This window comes from Gekko japonicus, unplaced genomic scaffold (assembly GCF_001447785.1).
Source record: "Gekko japonicus isolate JY-2015 unplaced genomic scaffold, Gekko_japonicus_V1.1 scaffold1292, whole genome shotgun sequence".
Taxonomy (NCBI): domain Eukaryota; kingdom Metazoa; phylum Chordata; class Lepidosauria; order Squamata; family Gekkonidae; genus Gekko; species Gekko japonicus.
The window spans coordinates 378,872-404,009 of NW_015165277.1; the positions used below are offsets into that span (position 1 = coordinate 378,872).

The window sequence follows — 25,138 nt, forward strand, 5'->3', positions numbered from 1 at the left end:
AATAGAACATGGGGAACACGTGCTCTGAACTGGCAGAACCACGTGGACTCTAGCTGCAGACTAGAGTTTAAAGATGGAGGTAGGGTATATGGATAGCAACCTGGACATAAGAGGGTTAAAGCTTCGATAGGGGTCGTGGAGAGGGAGAGAGAGAGACCATGTGGTCAGTCAGCATCTTTTATAATGTGGTGTGGGGGGGGGCAGGCTGAGCTGGCAACATTCCCCTGTGACACCTCCTATTAGTCCCATAAAACATACTATTGGCTGGCTGGAAGAGGGGAGGGGGACTAAGGAGTGGTCAATATCGAGAGCTAGTAACTTGGTCTGGGGACTGGCACCTGGATGAAGAGTGATTGAATCATCAGGCTAGGGCTATTGTCTCTTGATGGCCCTAGCCGACTTGCTGATGGGTGAGCGATTAGTTGCTAAGCAACTATGAATAGAGTCTCTTGATTAGATTTGTAGGTAGCTGGAAGAGGGGGAAAAGGAGTTGCCTACATGTGCTGGAAGAAACTCCTAATGGCGTGGGCTAGCTCACACTAACTCAGCTTAGAGAGAACAGTGGAAGGGAGCACTCACTGGAGAAGACCCTGATGCTGGGAAAGATTGAAGGTAAAAGAAGAAGGGGATGGCAAAGGATGAGATGGTTAGACTTTCAATCTACTTTCGAATTTGATTTTGGCAGTTCACACAACAAAATCCAATTCAAAAGTAGATTGAAAGTGGATTGAAATTGGATTATTTGGTGTGTGAGATCACAGCCAGATCTCTGTCTCTCTCGGATTTCTGGTCATTTTATATCTTCTGTTTCAGACTTTGTAGCTGTGATTGGTCATATCCAGTGGTGAAATATCAACCTGATTTTGTCCTAACCTTCAACACTTGAAGAGTTTCATAGACCCTGTACATTTGTAGCCAAATTATTTTTTAAACACACACACACACACACACAAAACAATTGTGTGCTCATGGCCATTTTGCCATCTCTTATTATTTAGAAATTGTGTTAAGAATCAATGTAAGAAGACTATAATTCAATGTATGATCTCGCTTGTTCTGAAGATATTGAATTCCTCTTTCAAACAGCAAAAGGAAACAAACTTTACATAAACTGTGTATAAATAAAGTTTCTGTTATCCTTCTTTGATTAGTGTACACTTGGAAGAACACTATTATGCTACCCCATGTATTTATTATCAGCTTATTTATTTGGTATCTTAGTTTTTTAACGTTTCCTTTTATGCATGATCCCTTGTGTCTTCTGTTTTTGTTCTCTCTACTATTGTTTTACTCTGTGATATGTGGTGGTAATTCCCCAAGCATTGCAGTTAGTTTAATCAATGTCAGCAGGTTTCTGGAACTTGCATGGCATACTAATTGTCTCTTAAGACTTGGAAAGCTTTAAACTGTGCATTACAGCTATTTTAGATTTAAATTTCATTAAATCTTTTTATAAGGACACCTCAAAAATTCTGAATATTTAAGAGTATTTATTAAATTTCTGGAAGGTTTTTAGAGGTATTCTAAATGTTTATTGATCTCAATTTTTAATTGATGTCAGAATTATTCTGCATGTAGTTAATTCTTAAATGTCTAGCATTGTGCTACATAGAGACCAAGCCACAGGAATGTTAAAAAAGGACTTAAAAAGAAGAAGAAGGAGAAGAGATTGGATTTATACCCTGCCCTTCACTTGGAGTCTCAGAGCAGCTTACAAACTCCTTTCCCTTCCCCTCCCCACAACAGACACGCTGTGAGGTAGGTGGCGTGAGAGAGTTCTTTCAAAAACTGTCCTCCTCCTACTAGCCACTTACATCACCTTCTCATCATCCTGGACACTGCATTTTCATGTGCTCTTTTGGATAGCTACAGAATTCTAAAATGCCTTCCAAACTTGTGTTATGTTTGCATACGTATAGGCATCACAATTGACCTTTTAAAAGTGTGTATCCTCAAATTAGGTGACTTAAAAATATTTTTTGCTGAATTCTGACTATTCCACTGAGCTTTAAAAGCCCTTAATATGATAGCTATGGGGCTATGGCTAGCTCCATTTTGCTGATGTTCTATCTGCACAGGGGGCAGACTTCAGCTATCATCATTGTAAGCTGAACTCTAGAAGTGGAACTAGATCTGCTTGAAGAAGACTCAAGACTCATTTAAATAACCAGATTTAATCCAATCAAGTAGAAGAGAGGAGAATGATGTAAGTCACTTTGTGTCCCCAATATATATAAAATTGTCTGGGATGTATCCACGGTTCCTCAGTTTCAGGAATGGGGAAAAAACCCTGAAATTTGTCTTAAATGTGTCTGTAATTTCTGCTGACAATTCAAATTTGGGAAAAGAGAAGGCAGATCTCCCTTGCAACTTCTTTCCCTCTGGTCCCCTAGTTAGTGCAGGATTGTGTTCAGAACAGAAACACTTTTAATGCCTTTTACTCAATTATAGTTAATAATATAGACCATGGTAACTGTAATCAGTTTGTTTACAATAGTACATTGATGATATATCTCCCATTACAAGCTCCAAGCTCTCTTCAGTCATCCTCTAGGAGCCTCTTGCAGGTGCCTGGCCCCAGGGTGGCTTGGTTAGCTCTGTCACCAGGGGAAGGGCCTTTTCAGTTGTGGCCCCTGCCTTGTGGAATGCACCCTCAAATGACACCTGGGCCCTGCTGGATTTGCTTAGTTTCCACAAAACATGCAAGGCCAAATTGTTTAGGTTGGTCTTTGGAAGATAACCTCCAATGTTTGGGCTGTTTTTATCAGTGGTATGGTGATAGCCACATATTTTAATAGTTTAATATTTTAGTTTTAATATTTTATATTTGTTATTTGTTTTTATGTTATTTTTACCTTATTGGTTTTAATTTTGTAAGTAACTGTAAGACCCTTGGGGTGAGCAGTGAGTAAAAAACTAATTAATTAATAAATAGGGGCTTTGAACTCACTTTTACTTTGTTATTATTTCTCCCTTTTCATGATTGTATTTTAATAATGTGGAAGGAAAACATGCTTTTAATGAAGAAAAATATATTAAAGTATTTCCAGAATGTATATGAAAACTTTTTTCTTTTAAAAAGCAGACATCTCTCCTACAGGGACAGATGTGGATTTTGTGAAGAAAAACAGGTTTTATGGGAAAAGAATAACTTAAGTTCTCATATTCTACTAAGGTTGGAGGCAGTTAATAACTATGTCATCTTCCATGTCATCCAGCACACAGTCCCTAGTTATGAGCTGAATTTTAAATTCAGTCTGTGAGGCCCCTTTCCAAAGCTCTCTTAGGTCGATGGTGATCATTCCATCAACTTTCCATTGACTTCAGCCAGCTTGAAAACAGCCTCCAGGAGAACAATATCTGAAACTAGTTCATTCTTGTGACAACTAAATAGCTAACAACTTACCTCTCTCTCAAGGTCTGGCAGTCACTCTAGCCATTAAAAAAAATCTCTGCACAGTTGGCCTACATTATAAGCGCAGTTTCACTTTGCACAGTGCTGTTAATGAACACAGTCCCAATGATCACATAAATCTTAATATCCCCTACAGCTAAATAAAAAGTTGGAAGCTGATACATCTATGCAGTACAAGATGGTGCTCTAGAAACACTTTTAATCATGTGCGGGAGACTGCTAGAGCCATGAATTGCTTAGGAAAAAGGAAATAAACACTGTCCTGCTATCACTGAGATACATAGACCCATAAGGATGAGATGCGTTATGTGAGATTAGAAAGAAAACAAGGCTGCACAATTCTCCTAAATGTTAGGTAATGCTTATGAATCCACAGCACATAAGAAAATACAGCAACAACCCTCAGTAACTACCACAGAGCTACTGTGTGTATGCATATCTGGCTGCTGAATCTATCTGTAACCTTACTGGGTTCAAACCCTGTTCACAAGAAAAGGGACATTCATGGCATAAATGCTATTGAGCATTTTGCTCTTGCTCCCTTTTTCCAAAGGAGGCACAAGGCAGGATGGGCCACTGGTTGGAGGGCAACAAGTAGCTTAAAAGGAGCTACTTTCCCTTCCTCACAGCCTTTTGTTGCAGGGGTTGTCCTACCCACCATCCCATGTAATAGTGCAGGATTAGCTATTTGCTATTAAGGGCCAAGCAAGAACTGGGAGTGAGGGTTCACCTGATTGGCTTGGGGAGAAACCTTTTTTCTTGCCTGCTTCGCAGTGTTCCTGAGGGACTAGTGTTTAGTTAACTAGGCCTGGTTGTACATTGGTCAAGCCACAGATAGTTGGCAGAAATGGGGTCAGTTGCTCAAGTTAAGTAAACAGAATTGGCAAACACTCTGAGGCATCAGGCCTGATGGAAGGTGTGTTCAAAACAGACCATCACATGCTTTATGGCTGGATGTGCCAGAAAGGAGAGCCCTTGGTGCTGACCAGCATCTTTCTAAACCTGATAGGGGCCTTACAGCATGTCAGGGGGAGAGGATGATACTGGGAACCTGTTGGCACACAGTACATGTGCACATGAGGACAAACAAGGCTGGTGTAAACACTGGCTAAGTTTGGAGCCAGGCTGGACCTGCCCATAAAAGGTAGCCACAGTGTCTACCTAGCATAGCCCACCCATGGAATAGTTCGATCATGGTAATAAGCAACAATGTTGATCAGCTATTTAAATAAAACGCCCAAAAAGAACATGCTTAAAAGTGAGAAAACATATTGATATTCTCTCTCTCTCTCTCTCTCTCTCTCTCTCTCTCTCTCTCTCTCTCTCTCTGTCTGTATCAATAGGACAACCTGGTTTCTTATACTTTTGGTCATAAACTTCAATTGAAGATTACACTTTTGTAATCAGATCTATGAGCCTTGGTACCTGCCAAATTGAAGGCTGTTTCAGAAACTTGATTATCAGGCTGAGAACATTGCTTAGAAAGTCAGTGTTAACTAATAAGTAGAGGAGGTAATAAAAGGTGTGAGGGAAGAATGCACATTTTCCCATGTGACATTTCTGATGTAACTCCAGGGCCCTTAAAGCTGGAGGGTGTGTGTGTGTGTGTGTGTTTGTTTTACCCACAAAAATCCACTGAGAAATCTGGTCATAGATCTCCCAAAATGCAGCAGCCAGACTGTTGATGGGTCTCCCTATGCAGGAGCACATCCAGCCTGTGCTAAAGGCATTGCACTGGTTGCCAATAGCATACCGGATTCACTTCAAGGTGCTGGTTCTGACCTCTAAAGCCCTATATGGCCTGGGGCCTGCCTACCTGAGGGACTGCCTTTCCTCACATGTTCCCCAGAGAGCACTGAGGTCAGGGTCTCAAAATCGTTTGGCCCTCACTGGACTGAAAAACACCAGACTGGCCTCTACCAGGGCCAGGGCCTTCTCAGTAGTGGCTCCACACTGGTGGAATGAGCTCCCAGAAGACATCAGGGCCCTGCGGGACCTTGTACAATTCCGCAGGGCCTGTAAAACAGAGCTCTTCCACCAGGCCTTCAATTAGGAGCCGTCCTGAGCCTGCCTTGTCAGGGAGGGTGGGATAAAAATCGAATAAATAATAAATAAATAAATACTTTTTCTAATTGTCAAATCTGGTTGGGCAGAAATGCAGATTATAAAGCTAAATAAATAAGAAATATATGAAGGATTCTGACCATTTACAAAGCAATATTTAAATGATTAGTTATAGTTATCTTCATTCGGTGTGAAAGAACTAGTCACAAATAATTTCCTTTAAGGCTTCAAATGGTATTTCTGAAATTGAAAACTTCAGTTATTCTCTCCCCATACAAATTTGGAGTTAAAAATAGTTAGAAATATGAGGGGAAGAATGCATATATGCCACATAACCCCAATTGTCAGAAAATTCCATGTCCAAGCACATTCTTCCAATGAAGAATTTCTACATTAACTAGCACTCATTCATTTAAACTCAATTTCAATCATTTTGATTGCCCCCCTATATACACTGTTCAAAACATTTGCCTTCCAGCCATGGCACTATAATGAGGAGAGGGATTCTCTTTACCACCATTTGCATTTTACTGATGCTAACAGGTCATTATCCTCTGACACTCAGCTGTGCATTATGAGAAAGCAGCTCAGATAAAGACAGACCCTGTCAAATGGGGGGTGGGATGCTTCCTTTAAGCAATGCAGCATGAAATGGCTGCTGAGAAAAGCAAAAACTCTGTGCAGTTGGAACTTCAAGAAAAAATGCTCACGTGAGAGATGAGACAAATATGAAATTATTCGAGTGGAAGAAATCTGTTATTGCCTACTCTGTCACAGGGAGCATAAATGGCTTTTATCTTGCTGAGTTTCACATAAACAAACAAATTGACATTTGAATTTGAAGGGGAAAAAATGTGTTTTTTTGTCAAAGGCAATATGTGGATTTTTAAAAAATATCTAAAAGCATTTCCACATTACCAAAGAATCAAATTCAGTAAAATTGTGTACAATTATGTAAAAACTGCAGTCTTACTGCGGCGTTCCCATGAGTTTCTCATGAGACAGCAGCACTATACCCTGTACCTGTATCACAGAGGAAAAGTAATTTTGCAGATACTGGATCCAGGCAAATTTTGGATCCAAACTAATTTTTCCATTACCAGGATGGAACTTTCCTGCCTCCATGTCTCCCACTACAGTCCATTGAACCACCCAAAATGCTAGTCCTGGGGTGACAGAGGACCTTAAGGAACAGCATGGGGTGATATTCATTGGGAAGGGTGAATTGTTAGAAACTGCTAGTTTAGTCAGGGTCCAACCTATTGTGTCCACAGCTTTCTTTTCTTTTCATTTGAGAAGATACATGATTGAAAGGTAGAGTGCTAGAGTTGCCAAGCTCCAGGGGAGACCTGGAGATGTCCAAGAATTACAACTTACCCACAGACTACAGAGATCAGTCTCCCTGGAGCAAACGGCTGCTTTGGAGAGTGGGCTCTATGGCATTGTGCCCTGCTGAGGTCTGTTCCCTCCCCAAATCCTGCCCTCCCCAGGCTCTACCAGAGCTGGCAACTCTAGTGAGTACAGTGTATGCCTGAATATAATATAGAACTGGCCATTGGAAAGGAACATGGAAAACCTTAGAAGTTTTTTAAAAAGGAAGGTATGAATGCTTGAATGCTTCAGTGGCCCCACAATGAAACGTTATTCAGCCTCTGAATCCCCCCCCATTATACATGCACAGTTTAAAGTGGTCACATATAAACAGTCACATCAGCAGGTGCGATAGATTTCGAATAATCATTAATGATGTCACAGGAACTATCTGGTAACAAGTGCAACTTTTATTTAGCTCTGAAAAAGCCTTAAGTATATAAAGTATCACAACAGTTCAGGACAGAGTCTTCTGAATGTGTGCTAGTTCTCTTCCTCTGAAGGTGATGTTGCCAGAGGTCCCCTAATATACTTTACAAAGAGTTTGGTGTAGTGGTTAAGTGCGTGGACTCTAATCTGGGAGAACCGGGTTTGATTCCCCACTCCTCCATTTGCACCTGGCTGGATGACCTTGGGCAAGCCATAACTCTGGCACAGCTGTCCTTGAAAAAGCAGTTTCTGTCAAGAGTTCTCTCAGCCCCACCTACCTCACAGGGTGTCTGTTGTGGGGAGGGGAAGGGAAAGGATTTTGTAAGCCGCTCTGAGACACCTTTGGGTAGTGAAGGGCGGGGTATAAATCCAATCTCTTCTCCTCTTCTTCTTCTAAGCGTCTTCAAAGGCTTTTCAGCATGACCCAGGCTGGCCTGGAATGCTTTACTGATGTATATCAGGGTTAAGCTAACTTTAGGTTGCATTCAGCTGGCAACCAAGGTCACAAAAGCCCAGCAGCTGTTACACAGGGTCAGCAGAAGGCATATTCTTTTTCAGGATACAAGAAACCCATTTTAGACTAGAGAAAGTTGATTGCTCCACTGGAATAAAATATAGAAGTAATTGGATTTGCACTAATCTAAAAGAGGAGAACATGTAGTTTTATAACAGTGCAATAGCAAGCACTCACCATTCCTGTCAATGGCAAATGGAACATTTGTTGTGACGATTTCATAATTACAGATCTGGCTGTACTGAGGAGAACAATCCTCATCCATAGCTTCCACCTGCAGTATGCTGTCATAGATTTTTCCCTCTGTCACAGTGGCCTTGTAGGATGCTTCTTTAAATGTGGGTGCAAATTCATTGACATCCTTTACCTGGATATGAACCACAGCCCTAAAACATGAAGACAGATGAATTTGATTTTCAACATTTAATGCAAATAAGCATTTATTTTCAAAAACCTACTGTATTATGGTTTATAACTGACATGTCGGGCTCTTTTTTTAGGAGGATCTCCTTTGTATATTAGGCGACACACCCCTAATGTAGCCAATCCTCCAAGAGCTTATAGAGCTCTTCTTACAGGAGCTACTGTAAGCTCTTGGAAGATTGGCTACATTAGGGGTGTGTCGCCTAATATGCAAAGGAGTTCCTGCTACAAAAAGAGCCCATATGCTTAATTGTTATAAAATATATAGGAAATAAAATTATCCCTGCTAAAAGCTTACAAGTCACACATACATGCAAAGAAGTGATAAAAATCAAGACACGTGAATATGTGAACAAATGCAAGGGAAATTGAGGGAATGGAGTTTTTTAAAGGGACTCATTGCATTACCTGACATTCAGTTTCACTGCTCTGTTTCATTTTAATTGTTGAGTGTTCATACATGAAAATTTCCACGTTAAATAAAGAAGTGCTAGACTCTACAAACAAAGTGAGAGGACCTGAAGAAGCTTTACATTTTCTCAGCAGTTTAATCAATAGTAAGGCAGTGGACACCTTCTAGGGTTTGCAAGCTCCAGGGATAAGAGGACAAGTCCTCTTGTGGATTAAAAACTGGTTAATTAACAGGAAACAGAGAGTGCATATAAATGGGTCGTTTTCACAGTGGAAGGTGGTAAGCAGTGGAGTAGTGCAGGGCTTGATACTAGGTCTGGTGCTTTTTAACTTGTTCATCAATGATTTGGAGTTGGGAGTAAGCAGTAAAGTGGTCAAGTTTGCAGATGACACTAAGGTCCCGGTCACACGGAGGGTTTTGGCCCGGAAGAGGTACGGATCGAGGCCGCAGCAAATGGGCGCGATCTCACAGCAACATCTGGGAAGTGGCGCACACCCGTCCCTGATCCGTCCCTAACCCTGGAAACCCCGCAGCAAAAAAGAACCACCGACAGAGGTGGTCTTACCTGAACGGCCGCGACAAGCACGGCCATGGGATCGCTGGTGCGTCCTTCTGCCGGTGCATCCCCGGCTCCTGGCCGAACTGTGCATGTGGACGCATGCGCAGCCAGCTGCCTTGGTCTCCCGACCGTGGCTTCCTCCCCGACATCTGATCGTGCTGGGGAGCAACGGCGCCATGGCTCAGGGGATCCGTGTGATCCCGCTGCGGCGTGTCTATTTTGGTGCGGCTTCCAAAAGCCGCACTTTGGTCGCACATTTTCCCCCCTGTGTGGCAGGGGCCTAAGTTGTTCAGGGCAGTGAAAACCAGGGAGGAATCCAGAGGGATCTGTTGAGGATGGGCGAGTGGGCGTCAACGTGGCAAATGAGGTTCAGTTTGGGCAAGTGTAAAATAATGCACATTGGAGCCGAAGATTCCAACTATAAATACACGTTGATGGGATCCGAATTGGTGGTAACTGACCAGGAGAGAGATCTTGGGAGTCGTGGTAGATAGCTTACTGTAAATATTGACTCAGAGTGCAACTACAATAAAAGGCAAATGCTGTGCTGGGGATTATTAGGAAGGGAACTGAAAATAAATCAGACACCATCATAATACCCTGTATAAATCAATGGTGCGACCTCATTTGGAATACTGTGCACAATTCCGGTCACCACACCTCAGAAAGGATATTATAGCACTTGAAAAAGTGCAGAAAAGGGCAACTAGAATGATTAAGGGGATGGAACAATTTCCCTATGAAGAAAAGATAAAGAGGTTAGGCCTCTTTAGCTTGGAGAAACAATAAGGGGTGACATGACAGAGGTTTATAAAATTATGCATGAGATAGAGACGGTAGAGAAAGAAGTGTTTTTCTCCCTTTCTCACAATACAAGACCTTGTGGGCGCTCAATGAAATTGATGAGCAGTAGGTTTAGACCAGATAAAAGGAAGTATTTCTTCACCCAAAGAGTAATTAACATGTGGAATTCACTGCTGCTAAAAGTGATAAGCATATATAGCTTCAAGAGGGGACTGGATAAACATATGGAGCAGAGGTCTATCAGTGGCTATTAGCCACAAAGTATAGATGGAATACTATGTCTGGGGCAGTGATGCTCTGTATTTTTGGTGCTTGAGGGCAACAGCGGGAGGGCTTCTGGAGTTCTGGCCCCACTGGTGAATCTCCTGATGACACCTGGGTTCTGGTCACTGTGTGACACAGAGTGTTGTTCTGGATGGGCCATTGGCCCATCATGGTTTCTCTTCTGTTGGGAAACTCCTGGAGATTTCGGTGTTAATCCTAGGGAGGACAGTGGGGTATAATGCCATAAAGTCCACCCTCCAAAGCATCCATTTTCTTCAGGGGAACTGATCTCTGTAGTCTGGAGATTAACTGTAATTCCAGGGGATCCCCAGGTCCTACTTGGAGGCTGGCATCCCTATGATTTCCCCTGAAAACACAGTTAGCACAGTAAGGCTTGGGTGCTTCCCCCTTTTCTCCCTTAAGCGGAAAAGCAGCCAGGGCAAGTAATTTTGAACAGGAAGATAAAAAGGAATGGGTTGAACAGACACCCCATTTCTCTGATCCTCCAGATACTTTGTTAGGCAAAATAAATATAGCCAGATATGCCTTCTGCATATTGCTTAGCTTGACCCTGAAACACCCTCCCTCCACCTTGATAGACTTAAAGCTGAGTGAACTAATGGAATGAAGCAAGTGTTTCACAAAGAATGGAGACAAGACCCATACACTGAGTCATACTTCTTAAATGAGGGTTACAAAATTCTTAAATGAGGCTAACCCTCCTCCCAATCTTGGTTTCAAGTTAGATCAGTTGAAATTAATTATTTTCCCCTCCAAAAAACAAAACCAAGAAACACCAGAACATTTCTGAAATTCTGAAATTTGAACACTGTTGGCCTCCCAATTATATTACTTATAGCACAAAAGGACTTGATCACAGTCTTTGGTAACCCTGAAAAACCTGAGATTCCCTCATGCCCCATCCTAACTTTCTCACAATATATGCCCTAATAGTAACAGTCAGGGCTATTTTTGGGCAGGAACGCACAGGAACGGAGTTCCGGCTGGCTCCTGAGTTGGCCACGCCCAGCAGGAACTCATTAGCATAATAGGCCACACCCAACAGCAGAAACTCATTAGGATTTGCTACATTAGGGGTGTATGGCCTAACATGCAAAGAAGTTCCTGCTACAAAAAAAGCCCAGGGTTTTGGCAACAAAGTAAACAGAATAAGAAGCAAAAGGTGGGTGTGGCTGGATGACCACACTTCTGGTAACATGGGGGTGTGGCCTAATATGCTAATGAGTTTCTGCTGTTGGGTGTGGCCTATTATGCTAATGAGTTCCTGCTGGGCTTTTTCTACAAAAAAAGCCCTGGTAACAGTGTTGTGGAGACCTGTTGAGGAAGACTGGTGCCTAATGCTACATTATGTTCCTCAGCCCTTAGTAACAGAAGATTTCTGCAGAATAATGGAGGCCTTGATGGAAGCCATCCCTGTTGCTAATGCCAGGAAAAGATGTTAGTCACTGACTGCTCCTCCCATTTTTTTTCAGCCTGCCAGGTAAGATATGTCTTTTCGCCTTTTTGATTTTTTTGCAAATGGGGGCTGCCTGCACCTGAATTCCAAGCGGCAGTTCAGACATGTGCAGCACCTGGCCCCCTCACACACGGGTGCACACACAAAAACACTTAAAGGGAAGGTTCACAGCTTGGAGTTCAGGCATGCATGGCACCCACTTGCAAAAACCATTTAAAGTTAAATATGTTTTGCAAGTGGGCGCTGCCATCATCTTCCAAGAGGCTGTGTTCCCAATGTAATGACATCACTTGTGTGTGATGTCATCATGTCGGGAATGTCCCCTCCCGCTCCTGGAACACCCTCCAAAGCCCCCGCATTGGCCACAGGTAAGGACCTGGCAACCCATATATGGAATGTCCTTTCCTGAATGCTGTTTCCCTTGAAGCTCACACAAGGCACCAGGCTAGAACATTTCTGTTTATCCAGGTTTTGAATTAAAGAGTTAATCTTTTAATATGATTTCTATAGTGTATCTGTATTCTGGAAATTTAAATTCATTTTAAACTGCTCAGCCATTTTTATTATGTTATAGCTGGGTTTTTAATGCTAGGTTTTAATTAACAACTTTCAAAACTTTATGTAAACCATTTAGGCAGGTTGCCTGGAGAGACAGCATAAACAATGTCTAAATGAATAAACACATAAAGTTCCAGTTGCTGTGGTGGGAGAATGGCAGTGGGGCCAGGCCCTGTATGAATTAGGAAGAAAGAGTAGGCTCAGTTTGTAACAGGTTTAGGAATTCCAGACTTCTGAGGCCAACTTTATTGCATGAAGATTACTCTCAATAATTCCAATCAATGTCAGTTTAGTTCTTTGACAATAAGCCAAAATAAATTAATGAATCACCAGTGTCTTACAGCTAATTTTCATTTTTTCATCAAGTACAAATTCATCTGTCAGCCAACAGTATATTTAGCACATTATAGATAAATTCATTTAACCAGATAACAATCTGTCATATTCACTGGTTTTACTTGTCTATCACCACACCCCCCATCTAGAACTGATGAATGTTTTCCCTTCATTCAAAAGTATGTCCTTTCCTTTGTGGTAAACTGCAGAAATCATACAAATATTTCAAACTTGTAATGTAATTTTGTGATCAGCTTTGGAACACAGTTGTTGAATTAATTTCTTTTGAAATCAGTTTTGGCAGTTATCTTCTTGGCACTCTAAAAATTATTAATAAAACCTATATAACTTTTGAAAAATATTGTTTTTGACAACTGAAATCTACTGACAAGGATTTAATGGCAACTAAATAGATCCAGAATATCATTAATAAATTTAATAGCAAAAAGAAGTGGAACTAATATTTGTATGGATGGATCCAGACTAAATTTTCTGTTAAATGAAGGCACTTCCACTGGTGGAATTGAACTTTCCTGCTGTAAGTACACTGACCCTCTGTCTATCAGGAGGGGTCATTTCAACCATCAATGGACCCCCCAGGGGTGCCCCAGGAGTCCATATACCAGGCAACTTGACATAAATTGACACAAAGATGGAAGCCAGAACTGGTAGACTATAATCATGCCTAGGACATGACCCTGGAAAAAGCACATGAGATCTTGCCTTGACAGCTGCAACTACCCTCCCCCCCGCCAACATCTGCATACTCTGGACAATGGACCTGCTTTGCTCCAGAGTAATATCTTTCAATTTCAAATGCTAATCCCATCAATCTGATCTCATTTTCCTTCCCGCATTTCCTTGACAATGACAAATCCTGCCTTTTACCCATTTTCCACATCCCAAGACCAGGTGGTTCGTCAAGCATTATTGTTCTCATTTTGATTAGTTTATTTTAGTAATCCATTAGTCTTACAACCTCAGAAAACTAATCAGGAGCACAACCGAAAATACTTTACATGTAGAAGAAAGCTCTGGCCTCTTTTGTCCAGTCTTGGGAACTCTGTACAGAGTTTCCAAAATTACATTGTTTCACCCCTGATTAATCCCATCTTGAATCCCATTCTTTGTTCTGAGAGACTCCACACATTAACAAGTCCTCTGGACATGTTTTTAGGTATACAAATAGCACTCAGGGCTCAGTCTTGGTGTGCCTGGGTGCTCTATTGGCAGGTCACCCCCAAATTTGTTTGGGTCATTTTCCATCTTTCCAGTCTCTGTTCCATGGACTCCTGATCTCCTGGAAAGGTAATATAACCCCTATAACTGATCCTTTACATCTCTATTCTCACCTCTTTATTTCTTAGTTCTGGTTTGGGTGTATATCTTGATTGCCCAGTGTGACTGTAATCAGAAATATTCTTTAATAAAAACTATTTAATCACTGTTTAAATCTGGAGTCTTCATACTGAGCTGGACCTTGGTATATAAAGGGGTGTGATCCCTTGTACCCTCCTGGCCTTTTCTGTCTCATAGCTGATTTCCCCCAATATCAAGACAGGCCACTTGTGGTAACACTGCCCCCTCCCGGCAATCCAGTGATCTCTCCAAAATGTTGTCCTTGGGGAACAATGGACTCTCAAGAACAGCATGAAGGGCAACCTGGGGGGTCTGCAGCAGAAAGGGGAAATTGGCAGAAATTACACTTCTCTTTCCATCGAAGGAAATTTTATCCTGGTTCCATCCCACCAAAAATCCTTAAATTGCATGGAATTGAAGTATTTGTTTCATATTCTTCACCAGTTTAGCATTAGGGAAATACTCTTCTGTTACATTAATACAGTTTATACTAAGCTTATAACTAACCAAAAGGCAATACAAATATCTGACATGTTTACACCAGAATCTGGTACATGCAATGAAATCCTATGTAGAGTTAGTCCATTGAAATTAATGGAGAAACTGCATAGGATTACACTGTTAGACACAATTATCTGTTTCTTATGTTGTTGTTGGCAGTTAACATATTTCGAATAAATAAAAAAGGATTCAATATATTTTGGGTAATCTTCAAATGAGACTGGTCAGCCAAATTTCCTTGCGCACAAAAATTATGTTGGTACTAAGAAACATTACAAGATCTGTTCCAAAATTTTGAACTGCATGGAGTAATGAATAAAATATCTTCACAAAAGCAAAATAAAATGTTGTGAAGTGCTGCAGCTGAACCAGGTGTGGGGAAAACACTTAAACTTGGTACGCATATAACTTTGAATATGGAAAATTTATGTACAAAAATATATTGAAATATCACTATTTGTGTTTATTTTGGATAGACAGTGGATATGGAATATATGCAGGAAGGAGGAAAGAAATCTAAATATTTCAATGCCAAATCCCAAACCTCTTTTCCAAATTAAGCACAACTCATATAAGTAGAAAGCATTTGAACTAAAATCTCTAAAACATATTCAGCTTGTCTGAGACATGATGGTGTAGTTATATCCATATTGTTAAGTGCTTTTACTGGGTCTAGGATAGATTAAGATGAGAGTATCCATATAATTCTGAGAAAGCACCAAAACTAGAAAGAAACCTGTGGGATGTATTTGATTGTCTACTAGTTTTAGTCAATATTAATCCATGGATGTTTAAACCTCAAAGTCTCATAAATAGGTTTTGTGTGTGTGTATTACATTTAACAAACATAAACCAGGAGTTTTAGGAACCTGATATACAATTGTATATGCTTGTCCATGCTTGTCTATTCACAGGATGATGATGATATTGGTGGTATGGCAGTGTGTATAGTATGGCCAGGAGATCCTAAGATTGTCTGGCAGACAGAAGTTCTAGCTCTTTTAGTGTTATGCACCACTAGGTGGCAAGCTAGACTTTTAAAAAAAAAACAAGAGATTTTCAGAGGTGGTTTGCCATTGCCTGTCTCTGTCACGACCCTGGTATTCCTTGGAGGTTGCCCATCCAAATACTAGCCAAGGCTGACCCTGCTTAGCTTCCGAGATCTGACAAAATCAGTCTAGCCCGGGCTATCCAGGTCAGGGCTATTCACAGGAACAAGCAACATGCAGAAGCTGAGTGCCAGCTAGAGGTATCAGCTGGGAGCTGGATCCTCATTTTCTGTTGTGGAAACTTTGCTCTATACCCAGCAAAGTTTTTTAAGGAGGGGGGAATCAGAAGCCAACTCTCAGCTGATTGTGGAGCTCATCTGCAAGTCAGTTCTTCTGACCTTCTACCATGGAAACTTTGCTATGTTCCAGACTTGCTGAGATGCAGCAAAGTAAGGTGGGTATTGATCACAAGCCCCAGTCATTCCCTGGTGACCATTCCTGTTCTCCGCAGCCCAAGCTCTCAGTTGGGGGTAAATAGTGGGCCGGGGGGGAGGAGAATCAGATCACTTCTCTTATCTCCTCATCAGGCAGTTGGCTTGGTTTACAGAGAAATGTAATGTGGAATATTGCTTCTGTACACCCCAAACTGGGGGGGGGGGGGGTGATCTGTTTCTCAGCTGATCCTCCAATAAACTGTAAGTCAGCTTGTGACTAAAAGGCAGTTATTTAAAATATATTGAGAAGACTGTTTATTACCTATTGTAATCAGGGCTGGATTTAGATGAAGAGAGGCCCTAAGCTACTCCACTTGTGAGGCCCCTCCCAATCCCCCACCCTTACAACTAGAAGAAAATGGAAGAGTGTTATAAACAAAACTGGATTTAAAGATTTCCATAAACATCTATTGTATCTGTAGCTAGGATGTATCACAATAATAACTCACCCCAAAATACTATGCAGAAATGCAGAATAAAATGAAGCAGAGAAGCAGAGAAAGTAAGAAACAGCATGGTTTGATGATTAAAATGTCAGTCTAGGATGTATGAAACCTGGGTTGGAATCACCATTCTGCTACGGAAACTAGCTGGGTGACCTTGGGCCAGTCATACACTCTCAGCCTAGCCTACCTCACAGGGTTGCTGTGATGATTAAATGGAGGAAAGGAGAAGAATGTAAGCTGCTTTGGGCCCCTTGGGGGAAAAGTTTGGCTATAAATGAAGTAAAAAAATAAAATATTTGTTGATGTAAAACATGAATTAACTCTATCTGTTAATATTTTTTTAAAGTGAGTAACATATTTAGTAATGGATGTGTACAGGATGGTGAATAAAACTCTTTAAAGCTCCAGCTGACCATACTACTTCAAAAGTTCAATTTCAGGTGATTAAAAACCAGCAACAGAAAATAACAGATGGGTGAATCAGCTCCTGTGATAAAGTATTTTGTTTTCAGTTGATTCCCACTAGCAGTGGTGAATGAAATATTAAATGAAACAATTCTGCCTGAATTGTAAATACATGGTCCATGCCTGTTGTCACTCACTTGTGAGATTTCTTCCAGTTTGTTCCACTAGGCCCTGCACCACAGTCATATGCCTGGATGATGAATGTGTACTCCTTCTGCAGTTCACAGTCAATTGGACTTCGTGCTCGAAGACGACCTTCTCCAGATGTCTTATTTAGCACTATGGCTTCAAAGGGCATTTCCTGTCCGTGGATTTTAAAAGCACAGATTTCACCTGTAAGGAATAAACAGGACACAAAGTACACGGTAGTCAGTCTGACCAAAAAAGACGAGCAATGTGAACAGTTTTCTGAAAGGAACTGTAAATAACAGCTGATACCTAATTCCAAAGAGTTTGTTACTAATGAGGCATATGAGTAGTAAATGAGAAATGAGAAAAAAATGTTCATTCACTTTTATAGAATCCCTCAAGGGCCAATGAAAGGGGAGGGAAAGCCGACAGGAGATGAAAAGTCTCTGGTTCGGGTTGGATAATCTCAGAGAGATGATGGGGTAGTTGTTGCTTTTCTACAGGGAGGTGGATTGAAATTGTCCTCTGAGACCATGGCTAGTGACATGGACTGCCTGACAAGGTCTCAAGATAGCAAGAGGAAGGTTGCAGGCTTAACTTGTATGGGAAATTATAGCTGTTTCTATACAAATGCTAGAAATGTCGGAGGTAAAATCGGGGAGTTGGAGTGCTTGGTGTTGGAGGGAAAAATAGACATTGTGGGTATTTCAGAAACTTGGTGAGATGAGGAAAATCAGTGGGATACAGTGATTCCCGGTTATATATTATATCGGAAGGATGGGGGGGAAGGGTTGGAGCTGGGGTGGCTCTGTATGTCAGAGAGGGTATAAAGTCCAGAAAGATTGAGAGGCTAAGAGAACTGGATTCGCTTCTGGAAATTCTATGGGTTGAAATAGTCAAAAGGAAACAACGCTGGGAGTTTGTTATTGCCCACCAGATCAAAAGATAGAGGAAGATTATAAAATGATGAATGAATTAAAGATAGCAGCTAGACAAAAAAACCTGTGTCGTAATAGGTGATTTTAACTACCCACACATTGATTGGGTCAATATGTGTTCTAGTCAAGAAAAAGAGATTGAGTTTCTAGACACTCTAAATGACTGTGCTATGGAGCAGATGGTCACGGAACCTACCAGGGGAGAGGCGATCCTTGATTTGGTCCTAAGTAACACTCAAGACCTGGTGAGAGATGTAAAAGTGATTGCACCACTTGGAAACAGTGATCATAATGTTGTTGAGTTCAACATTTGTACAAATAGGGAATTGGCCAAAAAGACTCACACAACCACTTTTAACTTTAAAAGGGGTAATTTTTCTGATATGAGGGGACATGTGGGGAGGAAACTGAAGGGAAAAGTAGAAAGGGTCAAAACCATTGGGGAAGCTTGGAAACTGTTTAAAACTACAATTCTAGAAGCTCAAATAAAATATATTCCGCAGGTTAGGAAAGGCACAAACAGGTATAAGAAAAAGCCTACATGGTTAACAAACAAAGTAATGGAAGCTGTAAAAGGTAAAAAGGATTCCTTTAAGCGGTGGAAAGCTAGTCACAGTGAGGCTGATAAAACAGAACACAGGCTATGGCAAATAAAATGCAAGTCTGTGGTCAGGCATGCAAAAAGGGAATATGAGGAGCATATAGCAAAAAACGTAAAAACCAACAATAAAACTTTCTTCAAATACATTAGAAGCAGGAAACCAGCCAGGGAGGCAGTGGGGCCCTTGGATGACCAAGGGGTAAAAGGAGTACTGAAGGATGATAGGGAAATGGCTGAGAAGCTAAATGCATTTTTTGCCTCCGTCTTCACTGTGGAAGATGAGAGGTGCTTGCCCACTCCAGAGCCGCTGAGTTCGGGAGGGGTGTTGAAAGACCTGAGTCAGATTGAGGTGACGAGAGAGGAGGTCCTAAAACTGATAAACAACTTAAAAACTGATAAATCACCAGGCCCAGATGGCATACATCCAAGAGTTCTGAAAGAACTCAATTGTGAACTTGTGGATCTCCTGACAAAAATATGTAATCTCTCCTTAAAATCAGCCTCCATTCCTGAGGACTGGAAGGTAGCTAATGTCACTCCCATCTTTAAAAAGGGTTCCAGAGGAGATCCGGGAAATTACAGGCCTGTCAGTCTGACGTCGATACCGGGTAAATTGGTGGAAACCATTATTAAGGAAAGAATTAGTAGGCACATAGATGAACAAAACCTATTGAGGCAGACTCAACATGGGTTCTGTAAGGGAAGATCTTGTCTCACTAACCTGTTAATGTTCTTTGAGGGGGTGAACAAACATGTGGACAAGGGGGATCCAATAGATATTGTTTACCTTGACTTCCAGAAAGCTTTTGATAAAGTTCCTCATCAAAGGCTCCTAAGCAAGCTCAAAAATCATGGGATAAAAGGACAAGTCCTTTTATGGATCAAAAACTGGCTAATTAATAGAAAACAGAGAGTGAGTATAAATGGGCAGTTCTCCCAGTGGAGGGGTGTAAGCAGTGGGGTACCACAGGGATCAGTACTTGGTCCACTGCTTTTTAACTTGTTCATTAATGATTTGGAGTTGGGAGTAAGCAGTGAAGTGGCTAAATTTGCGGATGATACGAAGTTGTTCAGGGTGGTGAAAACCAGTGAGGATTGTGAGGCACTCCAAAGGGATCTGTCAAAGTTGGGCGAGTGGGCGTCAACATGGCAAATGGGGTTCAATGTGGCCAAGTGCAAGGTGATGCACATTGGAGCCAAAAATCCTAACTATAAATACACGTTGATGGGGTCTGAACTGGCAGAGACAGATCAAGAGAGAGATCTTGGAGTTGTAGTAGATAACTCACTGAAAATGTCGAGACAGTGTGTGACTGCAATAAAGAAGGCCAATGCTATGCTGGGGATTATTAGGAAGGGTATTGTAAACAGATCAGCCAATATCATAATGCCGCTATATAAATCAATGGTGCGACCTCATCTGGAATACTGTGTGCAATTCTGGTCACCACACCTTAAAAAGGATATTATAGCTTTGGAAAAAGTGCAGAAAAGAGCAACTCGAATGATAAAAGGGTTGGAACACTTTCCCTATGAGGAACGGTTAAGGCGCTTAGGGCTCTTTAGCTTGGAGAAACGACGACTGAGGGGTGACATGATTGAGGTTTATAAGATTATGCATGGGAAAGAGCAGGTAGAGAAAGAGGTACTTTTCTCCCTTTCTCACAATACAAGAACCCGTGGGCACTCCATGAAATTGCTGAGCGGTCGGGTTAGAACGGATAAAAGGAAGTACTTCTTCACCCAAAGAGTGATTAACACTTGGAATTCACTGCCACAGGAAGTGGTGGCAGCTACAAGCATGGACGGCTTCAAAAGGGAATTAGATAAGCATATGGAGCAGAGGTCCATCAGTGGCTATTAGCCACAAGGTATAGATAGGGACTCTGGGGCAAGTGATGCTCTGTCATCTTGGTGCTTGGGGGGGGTCAACAGTGGGAGGGCTTCTAATGTCCTGGCCCCACTGGTGGACCTCCTGATGGCAGCTTGTATTTCTGGCCACTGTGTGACACAGAGTGTTGGACTGGATGGGCCTTTGGCCTGATCCAACATTAGCGTCTCTTATGTTCTTATGTTCTTAGGGTCTAGCTCTAGCTCTACAGACTATGTATGAGATGCAAAGCTGATTCGTGTTTTTGCTCAGTTAGGAAACTCAATCGAGGCCATTGGGCATTCGTTAATACATCATGAAGTAGCATAAATGCAGGTTGGAAACTGACTGAATTGACCTTAATCCCATCAGTATAGTCGTGGAAACATAAATTGTACCAATAGAGGCAGAATGAACATGGAAAGCATGGCAGGTTATGCCAATGAACAGTACAGTTGCCTAGATGGCATGGGGAACATGTTTCCATTGCCTTTCTTTGGCACAGGGTGAATTTTGCACATTTTTATATGGTCCCCCAGATGATCATTGAAAGGGGTGGATCTGACAGTACCCAAATGGAAACTTTTTTTTTCAATTTATAAAACAGCTATTTTTGTACTCTTAATAACATACTGAACTCCCAAGTGATGTTAGATGTATCATAATTAGGGTAGTAGATAGCACTGAACTATGCAGAATTCATTCCTTCTTATAAAGTTTACAACAAAGCCACAAAAATGTACATATCCCATATCTTCTCAGACAATGATGCAGTTCTCATAACTGTTAAATAGTATCCTGAATATCAGGAAAAAACTAATGTATGTCAAAAAGAAAGATATTGCTTGTTTCCCTCAGAAATTAACATTCTGACATCTAGCATGAAGGCAGCATATTCAAATGAGTTTTTGTTTTGTTTTATCAAGGCTTAGACATTCTAGTGTCAGAAGCTTACATTCATGGAACATCTTCTCAGCTTCTAGACTTTGTTTAGGATGGGTGATTGCCTTGCCACATCAACTATACTTACAGCTAACACGATTGTGACAGGGTTTAAAAATTACTAACAGTATCTGGCTGAAATGAAAAAACCCAGGAGTATTTTAAAGCCTGATTAAAATATTTATGGTCAATAGAAAGGAGTACAGTAGTACATGTAATGCATTTGGCTTCTGAGTTCAATGAAAAAGTCAGCATTTTTAAAGCCTAATAAATTACTTAAAACCTACTAGGCAACACTGAAATCACAGAGAGAGACTCTGGTATATTCATCAGCAAAGACATAAAGATTTTATCCCTGTCTACCTTATTAATATCTCAAGAAAAATTGCTGAGTAGTATTAATATTCTCAACATTATTTGGACATGCCAAAATTAACTGGGGGAGGGGTGGGAAGAGTATTCCAAGTCACACCCCCCCAATAAGAACAGATGCCTTCTTTAATATGATATTATTAATATTTCTTACATTTGATATAAATGGGTTTTTAAATTCTTTTTTGGGTTTTTTGGGGTATTTTCCATATGTGCATGTGTGTATGTGAGTGTGTGTGCATTTGGAAGTCATGGTGACCTCTGGTGACTGACTGTGTGTGCACCTGGAGGCTGGGGGCCTGGACGACATTCAGAGAGGTGGCTGAATAAAGCCTGCCCTGGCTCCCGACTGCTAGTATTCTAAGAAGGTCTCCCATCGAAGTACTTGCCAGAGTTGACCCTGCTTAGCCTCTGAGATCTGATGAGAGCAGGCTTGCTTGGGCTATCCAGGTCAGGGCTTTTCATGGAATTCTGCTATCCTTTATTCTTAGTGATTTCACTCCATTAAGAAAGGAAAGTGAGACATCATATAGAAAAACAAATACACACACACTTTTTTTTAAAGCTAAATACCAGAAGGTAACTTTTTTAGAGGTTGCACTATTTCAACCGGGCCTGCAGTCTTTCCTATTGTTTAAGTATATCGATGGAGGAAGTATATACTGCACTGATTAGATATGCTGGAAAAGTTTCTCCAAATCCTAAGAACCTTCACTGTGAGCATTTCACCACTGAAAAAGAAATCATATTCACATTTCAGTGGGATTACATTTAAAATATCTATTTTTAGGTTTGATGTCTTCTGTTATACTTCTGCAGGGTTTGTTCCTAATATAAAGATCTGATTTGGTTGACAAACTGATTTACAGCTTAAATGAAGACTGTACATTAAAGGACTTTGAAGGTCTCATTTGTATATCATCCGCTTTGGGAAACTCATTTGTACTATATATTGTATACTGAGGACTACTTAGCCTGTTGACTTTCAGTCTAAAACTAGGGCCAGGGCCTTTTCAGTGGCAGCTCCACTCTGGTGGAATGAGCTCCCAGAAGAGATCAGGGCCCTGCAGGGCCTTTTACAGTTCCGCAGGGCCTACTGCCTTTGGGATGGGACATAGGATGGAAGGAGGCTGAGCTGAGTTATTTCTCCACCCCCTTCCCTTAATTCTCTGCCCAGTCCCACCACTGTACTTTCCCCTCCCCAAGAACACTGGTATCACCTGCTCAGCAATCCCCTAGATGGTCTTCATTGAGCCACAGCCACAAATATTAAAACATTACAAAGTGCTAGTGCTAGATGGTTCATATACGATGGTGGGCATGGGCAGAATCCAACAAAACAAACAATCCGCTACCATTGTAGTCTGGGTTAATATTGATGTTGATGTTAGGATTGGGGCCAGGGTCTCATTTTGTATGATGCAGCTACCTAGTCGAAGGCTTAGTGGAAGAGCTCCATCTTACAGGACCTGTGGAATTGTAAAAGGTCCTGCAGGGCCCTGATGTCTTCTGTGAGCTCATTCTACCAGGGCAGAGCCACCACTGAAAAGGCCCTGGCCCTCATCATAGCCAGCCTGACTTCTCTGGGGCCTGGTAGAGCCAAACGATTTTGGGACCCCGATCTTAGTGCTCTCTGGGGAACATGTGGGAAAAGGCAGCCCTATGTAGAGAATATTACAGTAATCCAGTCTCGAGGTTACCATTGCATAAATCATTGTTGCCAGGTCATTGTGTTCGAGGAAGGGAACCAGTTGCTTAATCAGCTGAAGGTGATAAAAGGCTGACTTTGCAGTGGCTTCTACCTGGGCCTCCATTGTTAAGGAGGCATCCAGGATCAAGCGCCTGACCTCTGGCTGGCACTGGCACCAATGGTGCCCCATCAAAGGTTGGGAGTGGGATCCCTACCCCCGGGCTGCTCCGACACAGGCACAGGACTTCCGTCTTCATTGGATTCAATTTAAGTCAACTCAGTCTAAGATAAACAACCACAGCTTTCAATGGCAGACCCAGATCTTCTGGGCTAGAGTTGGACTGACCACCCAACAACATAGAGTTGGGTGTCGTCAGCATATTGGTGACAACCCAGCCCATGACTCCGGGCACTCTGGGTGAGAGGGAGCATGTAGATCTTGAATAACATTGGGGAAAGCACCACACCTTGGGGAACTCCACAAACTAGCAGGCGCCTTTGGGACAGCTGCTCCCCAATGGCCACCCTTTGTCCCTGACCCTGAAGGAACAAGGAGAGCCACTGTAAGGCAGACCCCTGAATCCCAGTGTTGGCGAAGCTGTGGATCAGTAGTTGGTGGATGACCATGTCAAACACCGCCAACAGGTCTAACAACAATGAAACCGCCAAACCACCTTGATCCAGATTCCTCAGGAGATAATCCATGAGGGTGACCAGTGCTGTCTCCGTCCCATGGCCTGGTCAGAAGCCGGTCTGGAAGGGATCTAATGCAGAGGTGTCATCCAAAAAAACCCTGCAACTGAATCACCACCACCCTCTCAATTAATTTGCCCAAATATGGCAAATTGGAAACCAGCCGGTAGTTAGCCAATTCAGCTGGATCCAAGGATGGTTTTTTCAAGAGAAGGCGTACCACTACCTCCTTGAGTGCCCCAGGAAACAGCCCCTGGTGGCCAGCTTTAATCAGCCAAGACGGGCTGCAAGTGGTCGGGCGAACAGTTGAGAGTAATTTGTCAACCTCTTCTAGGCCAAGTGGACTGAAATAATCCAAAACTTGACAAGAAGACATGCATGAAGCCTTGAGTTCCCTTACTGTCTCAACTGTGGTGGGAAGGTCATGGTGGAGTGACAAGACTTTATCTGCGAAATAGCTCGCAAAAGCCTCACAACTAATCTCCAGTTCCTTAGCGTTTGGTTTGCCCTGTGGCAGAGTAGTAATGGACTAAATCGTTCTAAATAATTGGGCTCGGTGAGAGTTCACAGATGCAATCATGGCTGCATAGTAATCTCTTTTCGCGGCTTTGACCACCATCTCATAGGATCTCAGAAACGTCCTATAGGATGCTCTTGTAGCTTCATCATGAACACACCACCACAGTCTCTCTAGCCATCTGAGCCCTCGCTTCATCAGCCACAAATCCTGTGTGTACCACGAAGTGAGCCTAGAGTGAGGGTGCAGAGGACATCGGGGGGAGATCTCATAGATGGCTGCCGAGAGTCGGTTATGCCAGTCCTCAACAAGCTCATCTAATGAGCCACCAGGGGGCATCGGATCCTGCAGGGCCATCTGGAGCCGCATAGGCAAACTCATTCTTGCAATACTTTACCATAGCTGTCCCCCCCCCAAAAAACATTTTATATCCAAAGGGGTGGGGGAATCAGGTTATAAACAGGTTGTCTCTCATTTCGGAATGAATTATCCACAGCCAAGAACAT

The 25,138-nt window shown here is 42.0% G+C and overlaps 1 protein-coding gene across 1 annotated transcript in view; it reads right to left on the minus strand.

The window, feature by feature from the left end:
• CLSTN2 (calsyntenin 2) overlaps positions 1 to 22,000 on the minus strand; it is a gene marked incomplete at its 5' end in the record, with an annotated part of 143,569 nt that extends 121,569 nt beyond the window's left edge. Inside the window, 3 exons of the mRNA XM_015410274.1 lie at positions 7,971 to 8,179; positions 17,018 to 17,215; positions 21,975 to 22,000. Coding sequence (XP_015265760.1) covers positions 7,971 to 8,179; positions 17,018 to 17,215; positions 21,975 to 22,000 — 433 coding nt within the window. The remainder of the gene's footprint in view (positions 1 to 7,970; positions 8,180 to 17,017; positions 17,216 to 21,974) is intronic.
• Between the last annotated feature and the right edge of the window lie 3,138 nt (positions 22,001 to 25,138).